This window comes from Atractosteus spatula, chromosome 8 (genome assembly GCF_055471065.1).
Source record: "Atractosteus spatula isolate fAtrSpa1 chromosome 8, fAtrSpa1.hap1, whole genome shotgun sequence".
NCBI classification, from domain to species: domain Eukaryota; kingdom Metazoa; phylum Chordata; class Actinopteri; order Semionotiformes; family Lepisosteidae; genus Atractosteus; species Atractosteus spatula.
This window is the reverse complement of record NC_142713.1, coordinates 50,051,646-50,075,715: the sequence shown is the minus strand read 5'-3', so window position 1 is coordinate 50,075,715 and position 24,070 is coordinate 50,051,646. Positions and strand designations below refer to the sequence as shown.

General features: G+C 36.5%; 1 protein-coding gene across 1 annotated transcript in view; it reads left to right on the top strand.

The window, feature by feature from the left end:
- The first annotated feature begins 1,431 nt into the window (after positions 1-1,431).
- Positions 1,432-24,070, top strand: part of plxna4 (plexin A4) — a 326,434-nt gene continuing 303,795 nt past the window's right edge. Inside the window, exons 1-2 of the mRNA XM_088923555.1 lie at positions 1,432-2,607; positions 13,981-14,163. Of these exons, the coding sequence (XP_088779681.1) occupies positions 1,432-2,607; positions 13,981-14,163 (1,359 nt within the window). The remainder of the gene's footprint in view (positions 2,608-13,980; positions 14,164-24,070) is intronic.

Genomic DNA, 24,070 nt, shown 5'->3' with positions numbered 1-24,070 from the left:
AGCCAGAAAATCCATTTTTGCTAATGGAGTCCTCTCTGTGTGTAAGTGTGAAGTTCACTTCCATATGTAACAAGATTGTCTCTCTGTTGGTTTGATAAATGATTCAAAGATGAATAGCCAGGCTACTGCGGCATTCTATAGAGCTGGTGGTTGTGCATTTCCCTGTGAAATTGACAGTGAGATTTGACTTGTGGAATGTTTTAGGCCGGCTTAGATGTTCAACCTTTCAGTTCACATTCTCCAGGACAGTTTTATTGAGGAGCAGGCAAAAATAGCCATGGCGGCAAGCATATTTTTGAACCTAAGAGAAAATGAATTAGGAAAAAAAGGCTTGCTGTGCTGCTGATTGCATGTGCAGCCTTCTTATATTAGTGTACAGATAAATCTCAGTGCAACCGCATTTTAAACGCATTAAAAACGCATGTGCCCATGTGGAAAGAGAAGTGAATATTAACAGCATCTATTGTCCATGTATTTTTATTTTGTGCTTTGGTGCATTTTACAGAATCAGTCAGGTTTTAGACCTTATCAGTTACTATTTGGACTTAGGCAAGTGTCATCTTATTCAGAAGAAGTTAAAAGCTTTTCTAACAGTATGGCTGCTTTTAACTGGAGTCTCCAAAACGCTGAATATGGAGACACGCTTCAGTGGTGAACTTCATACTGGCGTAAATAGATTGCACTATATGTCCTGGTTTCATCAGCTGCAGTGCACGACGAATACTGAGAAGAAAACAATCTCTATTTCACAGGAAAAAAGAAGTAGGATGACAAAGAACAAAAATGTGTTGGGCAGTGTTTAATGTATCCTATTGCATCGTTGGGTTGAACAGTGAAAAAGAATAAAATCTTAACATTGTGTCGACTTTTACTTGGTGGCTGCATAAAAACTCAGCTTTTTGTCTTGTTCTGTGGCAGAACAGATGTCAGATTTCCAACAGTCTTGTAGCTTGTGTCACACTTTCATAGAGTAATATAAATGTTAATCCATATGCATTAGCAGTCTTAGCCAGTTGACTGTTTCTTCACTTGTTTTGGCATCTGCTGATCGAGATGGGAAGATGATGTGCAAGTAAAAACAAAAAATAGTATATTGTGACACATGGCATGTCTTATTTTTATTGTTCATAACATTAACAAAACAATAGGAAGTTACCTGTGCAAATGCCAGAGAAGCTCTTTCAAAGAAAACTACACCTACAGTACAAATCCCTCAAGATATCTTCAAAATGATGAGGCACTAAATAATAGTAATAGATTAATAGTTGTAATAGTAAGCAAAAGTTAACAAATGTTCTAAATATTTTTCTTTTCACATGTTTTTGCAGGTCCACAATGATTTCAGATGGAAAAACAGATTTTGATCAAGACCAGCTGAATCTACTGGACTGAGCATTCTTGCTGGGAATAGAAACTGTTCAGTCTTCAGAAATGGCTTCTGTTATGAGAAATTGGACTTTTCTGACCTTTTACATTTTGCCAATTCTGACAGCTTCATCAGCTTCCAGGCAACCTGTCCACATCAACAAGGAATTCAGCACTTTCCATTCTGAAAATTCTGAATGGACTTTCAACCACTTAGCTGTGGATTCAAGAAACGGGAATGTTTACTTGGGTGCTGTGAATAGGATCTACAAGCTTTCCAGTGACTTAAAGGTGCAAGTAACCCACCAAACTGGACCGGATGAGGACAACCCTAAGTGTTATCCTCCAAGGATAGTTCAGCCTTGCCATGAACCATTAACCCTCACGAACAATATAAACAAAATGCTGCTGATAGACTATAAAGAAAATAGATTGCTAGCTTGTGGTAGTCTTTACCAGGGAATCTGCAAACTTTTGAGGCTTGAGGATCTTTTCAAGCTTGGAGAGCCATCCCATAAGAAAGAGCACTACCTCTCTGGGGTCAATGACAGTGGCTCAGTGTTTGGAGTGATTGTGTCCAACAAAGACTCTGCTGACAAACTGTTTATTGCAACTGCTGTGGATGGCAAGCCCGAATATTTCCCTACTATCTCCAGTCGGAAATTAACAAGAAACTCGGAGGCTGATGGGATGTTTGCCTATGTATTCCACGATGAATTTGTAGCCTCAATGATAAAAATTCCTTCCGATACTTTCACAATCATTCCAGACTTTGATATTTACTATGTCTATGGCTTCAGTAGTGGAAACTTTGTCTATTTTTTGACTCTTCAGCCTGAAATGACCAGTCCCACTGGTTCTGCTACCAAGGAGCAGGTGTACACATCCAAACTTGTCCGTCTCTGCAAAGAAGACACTGCTTTTAACTCTTATGTGGAGGTTCCCATTGGCTGTATGAAGAATGGCATTGAATATCGGTTGCTTCAGGCTGCTTACTTGTCAAAAGCTGGTGCTATTTTAGCCAGGTCACTGGGCATTAGTCCTGATGATGATGTCCTTTACACCATATTTTCAAAAGGCCAAAAGAGGAGAACCAAATCTCCAGAGGAATCTGCACTTTGTGTCTTTATGCTGAAAAACATCAATGACCGCATCAAGGATAGACTTCAGTCTTGCTACAAAGGGGAAGGAACATTAGATTTGGCCTGGCTTAAAGTCAAGGATATTCCTTGTAGCAGTGCAGTAAGTTCACTTTTGTTATTTTTGCTCTACAGTACTCTGATTTGGAAAAAAACTATACATGTTATTTTTATGTGTATCATGTTGGAAGAATGTTGGAAACATGTTGGAGAGTTATGGAAAAACTCAGTAGAAGCATACTGTGGGTCTGTTTTAAGGTCTTGATTCCATCAGCTTTACGATGTTTATATATACAAGAATCTTTAACATTTTGTTCACCTTTAAATCATTTTCAATTTTTTTAATTTTAGGCAATACATAAGCCTTAAAATCAACTTTATATGAAATATCTGTGTTTTGTGAAATAACTAACGATGCCCTGTATCAATATGAAAATAATCCCCAGTCTCTTCACATGGTTTAATTAGAAGATAAGCATAGAGCCTTTGTGTGACACTGGGGCTTTTAACATGTGCAGTTATTTTTTTCTTTAAAAAGGTAAATTATCTTTTGAGGGATTTTTTATCCCATTCTTTTTTGGTGATTAAAAACAGAACAGCTTAACATACTGCTCCTATTGATACACAAAATTATCTTCCATGGAGAGTCATTCTGTGAAATTTAATGATTTATAATTACATTTCATTTCTTACTAGTCTTGGCTTAATTATTCAATATTTTGGAATGATACAGCGCTTCATTAGTTCTGGTGTAAACAAATCAGCACTGGAGTTTCTACATGTGGTAAAACAGCCAAGCGACAACTGTTGGTTTTAAGGGTTTAATTCACCCACAGTTTGAATTTGTGTGAATTGATGGGTGACATCGATCTGTTCCCTCATATTATTTAAACATTTGACAATAGAATGTAAACAACACGTGTCTTTAGTATTTTATAATTGTTTTTTTTCTGTTATGACAATCAAAAGAAAATGATGCATTTAATTCCGGCAACATTTTTTATATAATCTGTTACAATTAATACAGGTCAAAGGTACCCTGCAATGTAGTCATGGAGGCAAGAGTTAAATAAAAAGCAATGTAAGATAAATATTGCCTGCTTAGCAGTAGCTGTAACTATGGGTGCTAGACCTCCCTAGAGGACAGGTTGAGGCATTTGATTATAAAAAGGAACACATATTGTTTCTACACCTGGATAAGAAAACAAAATATCTGGGATCAATCTGAGATTAAAATAAGCATTATTCCATCAAAGTAGAGATATCTCAGAAGTCAGAGGAATAGTTTTACAGGCAATTCTAAAGTGAATTCTGGCATTATTAAAATTAGTATCACACCACAAGCCAATATCTTAGGAATATTAACAAACACACCCAGTATGTTAACCTTTGCACTCGATTTGAAATGGTTCATAATATCACACAGATGGTTTTACAAGAATCACCACGCAAGCTGAAGTCTCATAGCTGAAATCTAATTTCAATTTGAATTATGCAAGAAGATATACTGCCTCAGAATACTTATATTTTAAGTTATTGTCTGTTTACATCACTCACTGACTCTAGAAACATAGTATCATCTCAATATCTGCTCAGGATACTTCTTATAAAAGCAGAGCTCAGAAAATGCTAAACTGCATGAGAAGTTGAGCATAGTTCTAATATTTTCCAGAAGCAATACAAATAAAGTAAGAAAATTCCCTTCTCATATTATTGATGTTTTTTTTCCATTTTTTTAGCAATCGATGTCCCAGATATTTCAGTTTCCATAGAGAAAAAAAGGACAATTAAGATATGGAAGCCAGTATCATAAGACTGGGAGAGTGCTTGGGCTGACACCCTGGGCTACAGGTTATGTACTCAGATAGGTTACACTGCATAACTAGTGCTGCCTTTCAGTATTCAGTCTTGTTTTAGAAAGGAAGTATTTCTCCCAATTAAGACTCCCTCCTAAAAAGGTTACTAGTCATGCAGCTCATTAGGCTGTTCCTTGTTTTGATTGGCACATATACTGATACATGTTCTGTACAGCTAAATGAAGCTATCTACTATGTACTGTAAGGCAGTATATTCTAGTATTTGGGTTAATTGAAAACAATGTATTGCAGTGTAGTCCAACTAGTAACATTGCAACTACTACTTTAATGCTTTACAATATGTACGGTTTGTTTCGCTTAGAGGTGAAAATGGGTTATGGCTGCAGAGTTAGGTTTGTGAATGCCTTATCTTTTCTGAAATGCTTGTTCAGCCAGACTGCTGTTTGCATCAAAGTAATGCTTTAGCTATATGTGCTCTGAAGGTCCAAGGGGACATGGAAGACCTGGATTAACGTTATTATGGTTGAGTGGTGAGTTTTCTTCAAAATGTACCCCATCTAATTTTCTTTAAACTTTGTGTTTTAAGACTACTTTTTGAAATAGCTGAAACCATTTTAGTGCCCAAAAAGAAATGAAACATCCCCCCCCCACCTTCTCCCCCTCAAACTAAGTCCCAGCCAGTGAACTTCTTCGGAATTGCCAGTGAAACCTGACCTGGAAACGTTTGGGAAGTGCATTTAAAACTGAAAACAGAAGGCACGGTTTACAAGAGCTGTGGAAGTGTGGAACCGGCTACCCACCCATGGTGGAAACGACACTCTGGTTTCTTTCAAGAAGCTCCTCAGTGGGATACTCGGATCCATTAGCCGCTAGCAGTCAAATGAGTTTGATGGACCAAATAGCCTCAGCTCACTTGCCAGCTTTCTCATATTATTTTTTGTAAACCACGGGCTTGAGTGAGTAATTTAAGTCCCTGCCAAATTTAACTTAAATGTATACTTTATGGCAATTACAAAAGTGCGTATTATATCTTTGGACCCAAACTTACTGTCAATATTTTACATTTATTGCATAATGTGTTCAGATGAAAGATTGTCTTCACTCTCTAACTTGCTAGTGTTTTTTTTTTTTAAATACAAAATATCTTTTCTCACTTATATAGCTAGCATTCATTTTATGCTTTCGGTGCTTTTGTGGACAAGAATTTAAGCTACATTTAATTACAAACTGGATGGATGGATTTTATGATGAAATTTGATAACCTTACTGCATGCGGCTGAGACATGCTATGAAACCGCTTCACAGGTTTAACCCTTCCAAGTGGGCTCAACAGGGCACAACAGCATTTGCCTGTAAGAGGTGAGGGTGTCTGTTTTTGTTGACAAGTCAATTGAAAATGTTCAGCTATGATTTCTACTGTGTCTTTACACTCCTTATTTTTGAAGAGTCTTTGTTTTCTGTAAACTGAGAAACTGTTGCCGGGTATCTTTTTTTTTCTAACAAGTCAAAAACACCCAACTTTGTGAATATTATATGAAATTAAAAACAAAGTTATAAGACATACTGGAGGTGTAGCAAGCTGATCTGTCCAGTATATACTATGGAATTTACCACAGAACCCTTTATGACTGAACCAGAAGCAAAGCTGTTTTTCAGTTAAATAAAGGGCTATTTGTGTATTTTTTCCATAGTTACCACAGATTGGGTCATCAGTGTATTGAAGGGCTTTTTGTACAAGCTGGATGGGTACATGTCTTTGCCTTTCTTCCTTCCACTGTGGAGTAATCAGTGCGAATTCAAGCAGCTATCCCTTGGTCGACATACTAAACCAATCCAATCAGTGCCAGTTAGTGTCTCCCAGGCAGCTCAATTTGATCAAGTAATCAGGTTTTGCAACATTACTGTTAATTTTGATTTTTCATAACCACTGCTCAGTTTTCAATTTATCCTTTAATAACAAAAACACGCCACTATCAGTGATCAGAGTTCATTTTGTTTGTGCAAAATAACTGTGTATTGCCTTCTTATTTTTGTCTCTTCAGTTTGACTGTAGCAAACACACATATTCCATCTCAGAATCTAGCATAAATAAATTCCCCAAGAAAAACCGGGAGTCATATTGAAGTATAGTATATTAGAAAATAGTTTTTTTTCCTCTCCAAAAACATGTTCGTGTACTAATAATCCTGAAAGTGAGCAGTTAAAAATTAAATATTTCTCCGATGTCTTTTTGTGCCTGGGATTTGTGATGGAGCTGATAAGCTTGTAACAGTCTTTCCAGCCATAAAGAATATCACTAAGAAAATTGGCAAAGGGACAACTTGAACATATTCCACATATTAAACAATATCAGGAGTGAAGATGTAGGAAAGGTGGAACTGGCGTGTATTACTTTAATTTGCTGTCAGAAAGTGACATACAGTATGAGGAAACCTGAATCACCTGTTGAAAATGCCAATACTAAACTAGATATGGCATGACAAAGATCTATGTGAAGAAACTAATAACCTTTTGTAATGCACATGGTCATAGGATGTAAAAATAATTAATTCCTTACTATTAATGAATCCCAATCCCAATAGATCCCACAGTGCTCACACATACCCAGAAGTGCAACACCCACCAAAAAGGAAACACCAGTAGCCCTGCTACACAACAGATCAGGTAGAGCTGTGAGAAACTGGTCCATTAAGGCAATCAAGGTAGAGCATCTTGGAAAGTCTAAAGTCAGAAAAACTCTTCCTGATCATTTTTGAAAGATCCAAGTCAAATTTTAATCTACATTGTTTTAATCACAGTCAAGGGATAATATCTCTGTTCATTAACAGGTATTTTTCAGTACTTTTTAAAGCTTTTATGCATGAAAATAACTCTTTCTTAAACTAGATTAATTGCTTATTAGTCTCCAGCAATTGATTTTTTTTAAATCAAATTTAAGTTTTTAGTTATTATATAAAAGTTTGAAAAGTATCTAACACAATAAAGTATCTATGGACACAATCCATAATCTTCTTTGTAACATTCTTTCAATTGTGTACATAGAGTATATTAATTAAATAGGTGTGTTATATCTTTACTGAAATTTATAGACTTGCAAAATTTAAATTTAAACATGGACAATGAATTGCTCTTGTATAGACCTATTTTTTATTCATTAACATTTTTTCCCAGCATTTATTCTGTACTGTAATTAAATCTCAGTACATAGAATAAAGAAAAGGTCATAATCCATCAAAATGACATTACACAGTAATTACTCAACTATCAAATCACACATCAGAAAATTATGAATTTCCCAACTGTTTTTTTCACATAATTTTAAAATTATCTGTGCTACTGAGATATCTTAACGCTGTCTCCTTCTTGGGTAACATAACATTTTATCATTACTGTCATTTTGGTTGCATAATGCAGTTTTAATGTATGGGGTTTTGGGTGAGCTCTTCTGAAAGAGATTCTGAAGACACTTTAACGTAATTAATTACAAAATGTCAAATAGTGGTATAATATTCAGATGGCTGTGAATCAATGTCTGCATTTATGTTGTTTACTACTCTCTTACAAAGGTCTCATACTTTAACAAATCTTAATCCTTAGCAGATGATTACTGGACTCAATAGATTTTTCCTGGCTCCATTTTCAGCTACTCCTATTGATTAAATGAGTGCAGTGACATGTCTTTAGATGATGACATCACTGCCATACTTGGAGGATGTTTAGGGCTTTCAGTCTGGTTTTCTGCAATACAAATCGCTTTTTATTCAAGTCTGGATTGATTTCTACTGGCAGTGTAACATTTACCCAACTAATATGACGGAGAAACACTCTTAATTCCAGTGCGATCACACCAAAAAAATTGTTGGTATCTGTTATTTGAAAGACTGTTTTCTTATTCATTTAGTTTAATAAATAGAGTTTGCTAAACTTTCCATATTTATCAGTGATGTCTTGAATTCATTCTAGCAATACATAGCAAAGTCCAGACAGCAGATAACAATGTTAATGTCTACTACTTCACAGATATCTTTACACTTTACTAAGAGATGTTTTTCTTTTCAAAATAGACAGCTTCATGGTAAGGCTTACTGTACTGTATATCTTACAATCAATAAAGAACTTACAGTAATGAAACTATTAAATTTACTAGTTTAATAATGAAGAGCTTGCTTTTTAAAATTAATATGAGATAGACGGATTTCGTTTGGTAACTAAACATAACAAAAGTTTCTGTTCCGTGAATACTGATCTCATTCTTTAGTTTTCTAAAAAAATCTGGATAATTTTGAACATCCTGTTTACTGAAGTTTTTACTTCAGTATAACCAAACTAAACTTAATCCAACTAAAATCATATATATTTTCTAAAAAGTAAATAGTTTTATTGACCATTCTTGTTTTTATGTTTCTCCATATAGATAGAGTTCTAACCAAATCGAAAAAAATATCATTTTAAATACCCATTGACTATAAATGGCATTTTTAACATTTTAAGTATATTTTAATGACTCTAGGATTCTAAAATTAAGTGAAAGCGACTAAAGGCGACAAATCGTATTCATTTAGAGAGCATCATACATAACGTTATTATTATAGAAACTGATATAAAGGAGAAAATAATGTTACAGAGCTCATTACTGTCCAGGTTAATGGTTGAAAAGAGCTGGTAAAGTGTTCTCTGGGTACGGCAGGGTACCCAGAGAACATAATATGGCACAATTTCATTTTGCTCTCATGTCTTTTATAGTGCTGTTGTTCTTGTATTCTTTGAGTATTTAATTGTAGTCCTTTGTCCAGGTATATGTAGCCATTCTGCCAAATAGATTAGAGACATAAAGCAATTGAACTTCATTGATTGGGCTTCTTTTCCCCAGAAATTAGCAGTAGCCCAGTTGCCCCACTTTTTGTAATTAGTTTCAGAATGGAATGAATGAAGAACTGGATAATTTTGGGATTGCACATTCCTGAACCCTCTGTTCAAGGTTTTGTCAGTAAATACTGGAAGCAGATCCACTGCTTTTTTTGGGGGGTACAAGTGTTTATAAAAGTATGATTAGTTGTAAGCTTAGTGCTGGAATATTTAAATACTATATACAGTACAAAGATTTTCCAAAGTGTGTAGTGGTACAGCACTACTGCCGGTTATCTTGTAAGGTTAAATAGGTACTTTTCATCCCAAGGAAATAAAAGTGGTTTACATATAGGAATGGATCCACTTCATTCACCACTGAAGTGCAGCACTTATTGAGGTGACATCTGACACACAATCTGCACCAGCAATACACTGCATTGCAGAATATGTGAATAAAGTAAATAGCTTAGAAATGCATTCAGATTAGAGGATAAAAGAGCTCTCCTTCATTTCTTAGTTTTGTTTATGAAGTAACTACATTTTTACGTTTTCCAAGGTTCCGAAATGTATTGACAGAGTCTGAAGAAAAACAAAATTGACATAGGCCGAAATTATTGGAATGTGTGAGCCTGATAGCAGTTGAAGACTTGGAAGTATGATGAATCCTGACCTTTTAGACTACTGTTCCAAAAAAAGATAAACACTTGAAAAAGCCGTGGCTGTACATTTTTTTTAAACGGACCAGACAAAACTCATAACTCCTGTGGAAAGAATGCTCTTGTCAGACTATAGAAGAGCATCGAGCTACTGCTCCATCATCCATGCTGAGCTTAATAGAGGGCAGCATGGATCACTGAATGGACAGGCCATAGATTTAAAAAAATCAAAAGCAAGACAAATAAAATAACCCTTTTTCCTCTCCTTGCAATGTACAGTGTTTGTTTTTTTAAAAGGGCATTTTACCTCAGTAATAATTTGAATATATTTTTTATCTCTGAATACTGTGCTATGATTTCAATTAAAATAGTTATTTTCCCAGCCTTTTGTTCCTACAGTATAAACTAGGAAGATAAATGTTTTAAGAATGATTGCAGTCTTTCTTTGATGAGCATATACATACAGTACATAGTTAAGACATTTCAAGGAGTCATTTTTTGTATATTGTATGTCCTGTTCACACTTGCTACCTCATTTAATGTAATTTCTTCTAAAACAATCCCAAATTGACATTTTGCATGTTGTGATTTATGGATGAGTCTGTTTGCACTCACAGGTTAATGACTTGGAGGCGATGAAGGAGAATGCTACTTTTAATTTCATGGTGCTGTATGTATGAGGATACTAGCTCTATGATATTGGTGATGGTTTGAAACATAAGCGTATTAAAAAATTGCAGGAGCCTGAATAAAAAATGAGAGTTGATTCTGCTAGGATTGCTAAAATAGAGGCCTGTGATTGATGTGTTGCTGCTCTTATCATTTGGTTTGTGTCTTTGATTTTTTTTCTTTACTTGAGCTTTTTTTTTATATTGCACTAATGTTCACGTACTTTGAAGATCCATATGAAGAATTGTATTTTCATAAAACTAGCCTACATGCTGAAAGCGGGGTGCTTTAAGACTTTCAGGCTGTAACTTGTCTCTTCACACAGCCATCAGGAAATTCTGTGTTTCCAAAGAAACACCCTCTGTTCCAGAAATGCCCAATTAAATTACAATGTACTTAGGGAAATCAAATTGCCCATAACCTTAGAGCCCCTGTAATACTAAGAGCCAGAGAGTATGATTAAATAGTGAAAGCATGAAAAAAATCCTAAAAATACCTCATTTAGCTTTGTTATCAAAATATATGTTACTCTGTATTTGGTCACTAAATGATCAGTCAACATAGACTCTTTGTGTCCTAGAGACAGCCTGACTGATCTTATTCTGTTGTTTTGGACAATGAAAAATAGAAATGCCCCACTAAGGCTGTTATTAGAAGTTAAATGTCTTTAGTTTTTTTTCAGTTTCATATTTAAGGTGTGGAATATAGTGTGGAATTGTGGGTATGATGCAAATTTACATTTGTCTGTGATGTTTTCAGAACTCTTAGGACAAAATATGGAAAGCGTGTTCTAAGGTATATAGTGTTTTATTGCTTTTTAATTGAAAAATATATTTTTAAATATCAGAGGAAAATAAATATTTTATCAAATATAGCAATCAGAACATATGTGCTAGTTCAGCAGGATTTCTGATGACATGATGTTTGTTACTGTATAAAATGGTAAATGAAAGCAAATGAACCCTTTTTCTGATCTGAGTATTAGTTTTCAGGTTATCTAATATCAACACAATATAAAATTGATAAAACGTAAGACAGTTTTGTATGCCAGGTGAATAAATGACAAAAGATCACCTTGTTTCACAAACCCAAGTCAGACTGTTTTCCTCAGTTCTCTTCAGCCTCAGAGGTCTTACCTGTGGCGTGAACATTAAAAGCCATCTCTACATCAAGGGCAGTAAATTCATAGAGAGGAATGACTCCAGTCTAAGGTGCAGGATGAGATCTCAGTGAGCCACGATATTGTCCTTGCCAGGCTTTAACTGGCTTTAAATGCAGCTGCCAGCATCATTTTAGAGCTCAAGTGTTCTGCTGGAGCTATCATGACAGCCCTGTTTGCAGCTGTGGAGCACCACAGCAGACCACAAGATCATCACTGAGTGCCCATCAGTACAGCGCTGACTTGAGAAGGAGCCACCTGGGCACTGCAGAGGGCTGGTTTCTGATCATTGCTCGTGTTAGGTTACAATATGCTATGTCGTACACAAGAGGAGTGAGCAGCAATCCAATTGCTTTGTGCAAAGACATCAAATGTAGCTTCTAAAATCAGAGTAATGTGGACGAATCTGAAAATAAAATAAATCTTCTGCAGCTACATACTGTAAAAAGAAATACACAGCTTTACTGCATACTGCAAACAATAGATCCACACCCTCTATTCACAAAGCTATCTTTTTTTTTGCTTTTATTGTTTGTAAAACCATAGACTTCATGTGGCTGCACTAGATGATAACAGGTATATTCCAATAGGTTGCAGGAATGGATTGTGATGACATTAAGCTAGCAAAAAATCTGCAATGTTATATTGTGTAAAGGCTGTGGTGGCCTTTTTCTCCAGGCATCATGTTTTGCAGTCGTGAATTGAACCCATTGGCATTATGAACCATGATCAGTAGAAGACTAGATCTATGAAAAATTCTGCAGAAATGTACTGTAGATGTCATTGCATTACCTTCTCTGAGAATTGGTAAAAATACATGTCTGAGCATTCAGGGATTTTGAAGGAAGAGTAAAAAGAAAGGTTTTTCCACAAAGCGTGTTAAAACATTATTGAAGTCCTCATAAAGGTTAAGACTTCTGTTTTCATAGAACATACCCAAATGTATTACTGGCAAATAAGCCTTTTGCTCGTCAAATATTTTTCCTTGTCATATGCTATTCAAAGTTGTCATGTCTTGTGTACAGACTGCTCATTTTGGTACCAGTTCAGAAAATGTGCACTCATTTTTCTCTGAAAAATGTGTGATACAGTACATAGGTTCACTACTAAACTTGTAGTGATGGAGATCATTTGTGTCCCCAATAAAAAAACCTTGAAAAAGCCAGGGGTGAACCTGAGACTTTCTATAGGAGTAAGCAAAAGCCAGTAATATACAGTAACAGCTACCGCAGAGCTGATCCATGGCTTCCACAAATGATGTAAGACAGCAGAAGAAAGACTAACATTGCAGAAAGCAGATACATCATGTAGCAGTTCTTCTAACAAGCCCCCCACTCTAAATGAACACCATTAGTCTGGCTTGGCAGGCAGAGTCCACTGGGCCTAGCTGAGTCTGACAGGAAAGCATTTGTAAAGGTCAGACATTGGGATGAAAAAAATAATTTAAAAAAAATCACGAGTTTCTGTTTCCAAGCAGAAATGTGGAATTATTTCACTATCTGTTACAAGTTTCCACCTTACATTCCATGATGTTGTTTGTTTTCAACATGCCTCTTCCTTTGTCATACAATACATTTTTCTTTGGCTGTGTCCGTTCACTGCTGTGTCCTGCTGTGACCAATAAAAACATTGTTACAGCGGCCTCTTAACTTCACAAACTGCATCTACAGTTGCCCTTTGACTGGCTTAAATACCCAGTAACTGTCTAGTGAATGATCTGCAAATGTTAGATAAAAATAATACTCTGTACCCCTTTGGAAAATAAAACATTCTGCTCAAATTCTTTGGTTGAGGTTTTATGCTGTATTTTTGCTTTAAGTTATTTTGAGCTTTCCTCAATTTGAATCACAAAAATCATCGTGGTTTGAATAAAATGTCTTGACTTCTTGTCATTAATCCATCCACCCAAGTTCAGAAGGCTGCCTGTGAGGGTCGTGGGTATTGTGAACTTCTCCAGGAAGCTTAAGGCCCAAGACAAGGACTATGCCTTGGATGGGAGACCAGTCCATCACAGGGAAAACACACAAGTACAATCTTGAGACACCAATTAACCTATAAAGCTTAGCACTCAGAGGTAACAGCTGCGCATTCATCCTTCTTTACAAACCTGCATTCCATGAAAATCATTATGATGAGGCCTTGAAAGATAAAAGAGGAATCAAAAAAATGTATTTTGTATAAGAAGTTTAAACCTCGTGTCCTGACAGTCTTGTAAGGTGATTGTCTTTCTACTGTTACAGCAACATTTGCTCTGTAGAACCACGTGGATTAGTGTAACCAGTCTTAGTAATGTAATCTCAAGAATATGTTCTCTCTTCTGTCTGCAGCTTTTAACAATCGATGACAATTTTTGTGGGTTGGATATGAATGCCCCACTGGGAGTATCAGAGCTGGTTCGGGGGATCCCTCTGTTCTCCGAAGAGTCGGACAGAATGACCTCAGTCATCGCCTATGTGTACAAGAACCATTCCTTGGCTTTCATCGGCACCAGGAGTGGCAAGCTGAAAAAGGTAAGGCTATCTTTGTCTAAACATGGGACTTGTCTGGGCCTGGCTAGAAGGTTTCATTATAAGGAAGAGTTTTGTTTCTTATCAGATAAGAGTAGAAAAAAGACCTTACGCTTGGCAGTTTATTCAGGCATGGTTAAGAGCATGGTAGCTTGTGTAAACGTTTCAAATTGGGAGAAAATCACTAGAGCTTAAATTATTTAGTACTACTGTTGTTAATGTTTTTTAGGAATACATTCCTCTGAAATGTAATTTGATTTTTGTAATTGAAAATGCAAAGTTTAAGATATACAGTATTTTAAGGACTGAATGGTGCTCATCAGCCCTCATGAATTCCTTCACTGTTGATGGTATCTGGGAATCCCAGGGGGATTTTGACTTTATTCTTTTGTTTGGAAAACTTTTAGAGAGCAAAATCTTGAGTTCAGTCTCAGGTTTTCAAGACACACTAAGAGAAGGAGGCAGTATAAAAGTACGTGAGAGTGGGCAGGCCAGTATGCCAGTTCTTTCTTGAGTATGTGCACTGGGGAGTAACAAGGCAAAGAGGCCTTGTCACCGAGACTTGTGCAAGTGATGGGCATTTATTTTTGTGCCCTCGGAGTCATGCTGCTCTTCGAGGCGCATGATTCTGTCATTGGAGAGTCATGTTTCCTCAGATCAATTTTAAATTCCATTCAGAAGAACAAATGTTCAATATCGTTGAATAATTAAAAGTTGGATTTTTTTCAAGAAGCCTGTGTTATGTTAATAGTGTTTGGTTAAAAGCTAACGCGGGTCACACACTTGTTGGTTTTCTGTTTGAACTGGAACTGGATGGATGGAGTAGGATTTTATATAGCACGTTTAAAATGGTAGTATTAGCATTTTTAAGCAAGCTGAGAAGGGTGAAAGGAAAAAGAAATTAGACCAATTTCCATTTCTCATTCGTTTCAATTTTCACATTATCATGGAAGTGATAAAATGTAAAGTTGTGCTACTCAGTGTATAGTAGAAAGTGCAACTGCTGATAGAACAAAAGTAAAAAAAAACATTGAGATGCTAAATGGATGATCCTCCTTTCATTTGTGTGGTATGAAGGAATATTTACAATGAAGTGCAAGAATTTCAACACACTTTCTTTTAGTCATACATTGTCAATAATATCAAGATTATCTGGCTTTTGGTCTAATAAATACAAAGAATTTCTATCGTTCATTTGTTTCTACTGTGAAATCGAATACTATAGTATAGCACGGGGCAATAAATATTAATAGGTTATGACATCTCCAGAGAAATTTGCTGTGCTGCATTTTTATATGGATGTGGCATAAATGCAAGAAATTTGAAACTGTTGTGTTTGTGTAGCAGATTGCTTTCTATGTTGTATTGTGGCTAACCCCAAACCAAATGTGGTTTCAGTTTTCTAACTATTTCCTCTTGGATGGCAAGAAGAACTTTAAGTATAGATACAGTATATGTTTTTATTGCTTTATTTGTGATCCAAGGAACACTATTCCAACAATTATTGTCACACGAAGGATGGCCAATCTCTAATTTGTTTCTGATACTGCTTAATCCCAATTAGTAATGCTTGGGCAGTAGAACCCGAGTGGAGTGAGATGTCATGCTGGGTTTCTAATGTTCTGCCACAGTCCTTTGTAAGGAAACATATTCAGTATGATGATCAGTTAACCTTGAAAAAGAATAAAACAGGAAGCGTTGTTGTGGCTTTTTCTTTCTGCAAAGGCTTAGGCACCAGTACTAAACAGGAGCTTTTTGTGGAAGAAAAGGTAAAGATGAATATACATCTTTGCCTGCACGTGCAAAAATTCCTTTTCAAAATGGAAATATGGAATTATATTAAGTGGCCAGACACAACAAATAGGGAATGAGATTGTTACGTTCCATTGCTTCTCGGGGGGAATGGGTAAATGAAAGCACATGTTTTTTTGAGTGATGTATGCAATGTAACAAAGAGAGCAACTGAATGGTAAACTATTGTACCCAAGCCATCATCACTAACAAATGGCCGCTCTCTCATTAAAGCACAAGATTCCAATGACTCGTCCAGAAGATATTCATCTCCGTCCAGAAAAGAACCACTGTAATATAAAGCTCTTCTCCTCATCTTACAACGTTCTGTTGTTGATTTCAAAAATCCTATCGACATGGAGCTCTAAAATGCAAAATGGTGGTGCTTCTGGGGCCAGAATGTGTTTTAAGACATTACATTCCTCTTTTTCTCTGAAAATGTAAAAAAAAAAAAGTGTGACTGGGCTCATCTGTTGATGTGTGACGGCAGTGGAGAACCCATGATACAATACAGATTATTTAAATCGTTTCAGGAGCAGCCGTCACTGGAGCAGGGGATTAACTGCTAAGAGCTAATGATGAAATATGCCTTAGGACAGTTCTGTGTGTATTGCAAAGAGAATGGTTAATACTTTGTCTGCTGCCTGGTGAGTTTCACAGCAATAAACAGCCATCAACACCACCAAAGCCCTGTAGAGTTCAGTGGTTATTGTTTTAAATTGTTTTTTTTTTGCATCCTAATACATACACATGATGTAAATTCATCCTCTCTTGTATTGTCAAAAACTGTCAACAGGGAACGGTGTGTTGTCGAGGACATGCTGGGGTGACAGGACATTAGGGCTGCTGCTATTGCTATTTGTATTTAATACAATAGGGCCCATGTTCTCACTTAATTACTATCTTGACTTACCTAACATGCTTTCTGAGACGTTGGTTTATCAGTATTTTAGAACATAAAGAAACAAGAAGAGAAAACAAACATAAGGCCATCTACTACACAGTTCAGAAACCCTGGTTAGCCTCTAGAGGGCATTGGTTCAGTTCATGTTTTGCAATCATCAGTTTTCTTAAAAAATTACACTTTCCTTCATATTTTGGTGAACCTTCAGGCTCTCTGCTAAAGGAAGAAAATATAATCCACACATTCTGCTGGTCAAGGGGCAGGGTCATGTTGTCTGTCCAGGTGTTTATGTCACACCCAGGAAATGTGAGATTTATAAAACGTAGGCTTGCTTGCTAATATATTTTTGCCTAAACATTTAGTCTGAAACGTAATACCAAAGGACAGACGTCTGTTGCTTCAGCTCACATCAAGTCATAATTCTCCACAGTAAGCAGGGATGAAATCTAAAGTTAGAGGGGGCCAAGTCAAATTGTACATTCTAGCTGTTTTGCTCTGTGTATTAGATTTAAAGTATAACCTTCTTTCTTCCCATTTTGATGAAACCTGCATCAAAAACATTTTTTTACCTGTTTTTTCTCAGAGGCACTGAGACGTTTTTACGTAGACTGAAAACCAGCACTATAATGGAGTATTAGATGGCCATTCTTTATTTTTCCCAGTATTCATTACTTTCCTGACAGTCCTGTAACTGTATTGTGGCTCTGAAATATTGAAGAGGGGGGATGGGGTGCCCTCTATTCTCTTTGGGATTGCCTGGCATTTACCCTTGCTGGGCCTTTAACTATGCTTTTGTTTTTCAAAGAACCAATGCATTGTTTTGCCTACATCTTGTTCTCATAATGACTTTGGGTGTGCTTAGGCCTCCATCCAAATTCCCAAGTTTTTTAGGCTTGTTATGTCAGGAGGCAAACTACAAATTAAAACCGAAGCGCCACAAAGGCCTGGGAACAGAAGTGCCTCAGCCCACAAAAGTGCCCACAAGCAAATTTTGAAGCTACGATTCATAACAGCACTAATCCGTCGCTTTGTTATGTCAGGCAAATTAAAGGTTAAGAAACAAGAAATTCTGAGTTGTTCCGTGCAATGTACTGTACAGTACCTCAATTTGGCTGATCCGAAACTGCACAGTTTAGCTAATGAAGGATAGGAAAAAGAGACGCTTCTTCACTTGACTGTGTAGGGCTGTACCTCGAGACTTGGGGCTTATTTTTAGGAAAGGCCTCCTGCAACAGGAAGTGCAAATTGGATTAAAAATAGCTCTGCACCTCATGACTGTGATGTCTTCAAGGAGTTGTTCAGCTGAGTATTTGTGGTTGTATTATTGTTTTTCTGCTTTCATTTTGCCTTTCTCACAGATTAATAATTAATATGAAATAAACAGCCAGGGAAATTGGATACTTCATGCTATAGTCATTCTTAAGTACTCTTATCCCTGCCTAATCACTTTTTTACCCAATGCATAATGTGTTCCTATCCTAAACTCAGGGTTATTTCCTTATTACATTTTTGTTTTAATTAGCGCTAATGCTTAAGAATGCTCTGTAAGTCAGACTGCAAGGTTCACAGATTTAACCATTTATTGATATATACAGTACAATACACTACTCCCATGAAAACAGACAAATAGATGGGATTGTCTTCATAGTGAACGTATTTTGGGATGGCACTTATCGTTTTTATATATTTCTATATAATTCTGCTGTACTAGTTTATTTAATTTACTGAAAAGAAGGGATTTAACTGAAAACATATTCAAAGTCTGCATTCATTCATAAAAAGAAGGCTTCTTAAAAGCTAAATCATCCTTTAATAATTTGACTGGTGTGACTCTAATCAGAACGGATTAAAATATTCTTATTCTGTGCTCTCATAAGCAGTGATATCTTAATGATAGAACTTCAAAAGCAGAACTACAGTATAACCATAACATTAAAAGGCTGAGTGAGCTGTATTAGACGCTTAATGCTTAAATCAGTTTAATTCAACTGTGCCAACGAACAAATGGTAGGGTGTTATGTATCAATGGGGATCAGCGCTTCATTCAAAGACTGAAGAGAGAGAGAGGAACTGTGCTGCATCATTGCTGAGGGAGAGCAAAACAAACCATGACTGTTTAAATCGCTTTACACACCACAACTACTTCCCTTCTTTCATTTCAATCGTAATTAGCGTGTCTGGCTTCTGTTCCAGAAGAACTGGCACAGTTTTGTTTACTAGGAAAATTATTTTAGGGTTGTGAATGAGGCAGCCTTTTTAAGCATTCTGTAAACAGGCCATTTACAGGTTTGTTAAACCAGCACTCTGTTGCCTGGAAATGACACTTAAATTTTTAAATCGTCTTTTTGACTTTGTCTGCTCCAACATCAATGCTTTTTTGTTTTCTCAAACAGCAGTCAAAATTCAAAAAGTCATAAATACAGATGTACGTACAGTATTCAAGTGCAGTAGAGTGTGGAATGAGAAGATTAGCCAGAAGATGCAATAGTCCTAAACTCAGTTTTCATTTGTTATTATTTTTCAATCTGTAGGACTTGACATACATTTATGTTTTAGAAGCTAGCATTTTACACATTCTACATTCAACTCAAAGTCAACAGTTCTCTTTCTGGTATACTTGTGTGCCTTAACTAACTCAAACACAGACTCTTCCATGAGAGTCACAACCTCAACTAGGAGGTTGTGCCACTGGGTATCTGTGACAAAACATTTGTGGAATATGGAATTATAGAATATTGGCACTTTCCACCTTCCATTCCAAAGTAAAACCTCAACTGCATCCCTGAGCATGACTCTAAGTGGCAGCGCATTTCATTTATCATAGAATAATTTATTCCACACAAGAAATGCTCCTTTAATTGTGAAAAGCATCCTTCAGAGCTGGGATGTGAGCATGCTTAATTTACCTTCGGACATATTGCAGTTTCTGAGCGACAAAATCTATATAATAAGCCTCATTGCCACAGGCTTTGGTTGTGAATGTGGTCAATGCTTCTGTTTGGTAAATACAGTAGCTATCTCCCACTTGAGCACAAAAATAGAGAGAGCAGTAGGTCTTGCAATTACTGGACTTGGTGGAGTATTTATTTATTGATTTATCTATTGGTTTTGCACTTTCGCCAGAGTTGTTTATGTACCATTACTCTAACAATGTGATAGGATTGCTTCACCTTGCTAGCTATAATGGTATTGCATTTTCAGGTGACAGCAAAGGAAAGTCATTTAACTGTCAAAGACTCGGTCTTACACCAAGCCTGATTGGACTGTTGATTGTGGTAATGTCTGAGTGCATTTTGGTAATGAGTTTCCACTAGGAGTGTAAGTGCTTCCTGCGTTATGCTTTAATGCCTGTTACCCTCTGACCCGTCTCATGCAAAGACAGAGTGTATTAGGTTGCTCTAATGTGTTTTGCTTTTCCCCCCTCATAATAGCCCCTCTCTTCGTTTGCTTCAGAATATATATTTTTTATTTTTTCAACTTAATTTTTTATCATGTGAAAATTACCTTGATTAATTTAACAGAAATGTGCTCTAAATGTAATAGTTCAGCATAACCGTTCCCTAAATAGCTGCTTTAAGAGATGCATACAGTAAAGCCTCTGAAAAAGCTAAGGCAAACCAACCCCATGTAGGCACTATTTGTTAGAAAGATGAAAGATCCTTTTTTTCTGGTCATTTAAACAGGAAAAAAATTGCAGTTTATAGCTGGCACAATTACGGATACTTCCGCCTGAACTGCAGAGCTATTAATCATGTCAGGGGACCTGTTTAACTCAAAACCTTTTGCCATAGGCTTTACAAGTATAAAGAACAGGATTGCAATCTCCTAAAAAGGGGTATCCAGTCAAGGCATCATTTAGTATCAATTTAGGTGTTTTTTTAAATTAAGTTAAAGATATTCAGGCAAACAAGCATGATAATAAGGTGCATTTCCACTTAAAATATCTAATCAATTTATTTTCAGATTGTCTAAGATACTGCATAATTATATGTTTCAAATACTCTTAAAAAACTGCAACCTTTTTCAGAAAAGAGATAACAGGGAGAAAAGGATACACATTATAAGTGCACATCTCCATGTCATAGACTAGACAGCAATTATTTAGGTCAGGCTCATTTAACATTTACCATGCATAGTGACAGCTATGCAGGCACTGTGTACAAACTTTGGTCTGAGAGGAACAGGGTTATGATGCAGGTTTTGAATTTCAGGCCAGCTCAGTGGAGTGACACATCTGTGCTCCCTTCAACAGTAATGGTTCCATGGAATGAGGTAATAAAGAAAATAATGCCTCTGTTTTAACCTCCTGGCCTCATTCTTCTTTTTTGCAAAGGAAGACCTACTCCACCATTCCAGTGAAATAAATTATATCATGTAAACAGTAGCATGGAACTTTAAATTCCAATACACATTTCTCATTGTCTGATATGTGTTTTTTTGCCTTTTGAAATTAAAGCAACAAAATATATTTTCCTATTTAAAAAAGCAACATTAGGCCAACATATTTTGTTTTTTTACAGGATCGGCAGTTATCAATGCATAATATTTATCACAGTTTTTTAATTATTTTTATCCAGGGCACTATGAAACATTTCACCAGATTTTGTTTGATTTTCAAAAGTGTAAGACTGAAGCCAATAAGCTTTAATCTAACTTAGGCTAGAACAGATCACGTATCTTTTGGCCTGTGTAAAAAATATGCAGGGTACCAAATACATAAAAGTATACATGAAAGTAATACAGTATTCTCTAGTGATTTAAATATTGTTGTGCTGTTTTCATAGTCAAGAAGAAGATGAAAATGCTGAAGTGAGTTCTGCATATTTTTAACGTGCAGTATCCTTGGCAGAATATTTTTCCCCAAACACAAAAGTTCGTATTTTCTCTTTAGTACCCTTTATTACTGTAGGTCTGAAGTCTGTATCCCTTATCCTGGAGAGCTTCAGCTTGCAGAGTTTCTAAATAAGCTTAAATACACACAGAGAACTAGAAACGTTACTTGCCTACATTACAATAACTTCTATATATTAAGCCAAATAATGAATATAATGTAAGGTTATGCATATATTGATAGGGATGGATGAAAATATCCAAAAATTGACTGATTAAAGTTTCACAAATTCAAGATGTTCTTTTTTAAAATACAGTCTTTACAATATTCAGCCTTATTGTTAAAGAGGCTAAGCTGGTAAGAAGCTTTGCTTTGAATACACTAGGCTTCTTGTAGTCTGTTTTTATTCAAACTCACTGTGGTCAATAGCTCTCCGTAAGCATAACTATAGCTGGGAAATCCTGAGATCACTGGGCACCAGATAGACTTGTACCATGATAGCCTGTTTGCTTACTGGTCTTGTCATCTAAAAAACTGCTGATAGTTTAATGGAAAGTGTTTTCAAGAACACATGTAAACTGCCCTCTTTTCTTTCATGCTGGTTTAAGGGGTTGTAGCAGGGAGGCGGGATGAAAGTATTTGACCGTTCCCAAACTGGCAGACATAAAACTGAGAACAGCAGGTACTTCTTTATGCAAAGGGTTGTGGAAATACTGTACAGTATGTACTGTACCTGGCTACTGAGCCATGTTGTTGACACTTGATTCCCTGGCCTTTTTTAAAAAAAATGGGTAGATGAAATTCTTGGATCACTTTGATACTAACAACAAAGTGGTCAAGATGGGTTAAGTGGCCTCCTGTCGTTTAAAATAATTCTTATCCATCCATTTCTAACCTGCCTTATCCAGTACAGGGTCGCAGGGGGAGCTGGAGCCTAACCTGGCAAATAGCAGATAGCAGGAACAAGGCAGGAGACACCCTGGATGGGACACCAGTCCATCGCAGGGCACACACAGACACAAACACCGAACACTAACATGGGGGATCATTTTACAGAAGTCAGTCAACCTACCAGAGTGGGTTGTAGATAGCTGTGTCAACATGCATAGGCTGAAAAGGAACAAGTAAAGGTTTATTCCATGCAGAAAAGAAAAGAGACAGCGATGTTTCAGCCGTGGAGCCTTCTTCGGGTGTCTACCCGAATGTCTTTGGACCTGGAGGAAACCCACACAAACACGGGCAAAACATATAAACTCGTGCAGACAGGAACTAGGGAACTGAACCCAGGACCCCAGTTGTGAGGCAGCAACAGTGCTATCCATTGTGTCACTATGTTACCTGTAACCTTTCAAATGTTCTGAAAAATACAAACACGTGTGAACATGAACGAAGCTTCAGAGTTAGAGTTGAGCTTGATTTGGAATGTGCCTTGTAAACTACAAAGGTAGTGGAATCTTGATATATAAATATACTGTATATATCACTTTATATTATATGCATAGTGAGATATACTGTAGATAAACATCTGCATAGAACATACACACATAAAAAATCATAAAAAAGTATCATAAACAAGTATTAAAATGTTGTTTAGAAAAGATGTAGCTTTTTAGTTGAAGAACAGCAGCATGACTTTATGCTCACTGCTCTGTGCTGTAGGCTGTGAACATTGTTCCAAAAATCTAATTAAAACTAAACTTGATCTACTATAATTAAGCAGTGCTGCAAAGGTTATTCATTGTATTCAGCAAGTAAAACTAGTGTTATTTTAATTAATCTGAAACCATGGTTTCGTATGAGGGACAAGAACTTTCTGACAATTAACATGTTTTTCCTTAGAATCTTTCCATGTGCTGCAATCAATAATAGTACACACAGTGTTTTTTTTTTTAGTTTAGATTCATAAGTTACTCCAATCAGCACTTTCTATATTCCTTCCAGAAAGTACCAGATGAATAATCAGTTCATCTGTCTCCAGGCAAGAATGCACCTGCTATTGTTGGATTAGGTTTGTGAACAAGTTAGGTAGCATCTGTTTTCAAAGATCACATTCTGAAGGAAGTCATATTTTTACCCTTACTTTTTCATATTATATAAACACAAGGCTCCATGTTGGGTATATGAGCGATCTGGGAGTGTGGCAGGTCAAGGGGTGCTCACAATATGCTCAGAGTGACCCCCGTAATTCTTAATTAAGCAATCCATCCATGGGAAGATGTAGTTGGCAGCTGGTTAAGATTTTTGCAGGAATTGCACAAACATTCTCACTGAAAAGAAATTCCTGTAATTGGATGGACGCAGCAGTGCGACCACGTGGTATTCCCAGGACCTTCTCTTTCAGATCTCAAATGCTCAGAAAGGCTGGACCTGGTCAGCCAGCCTAG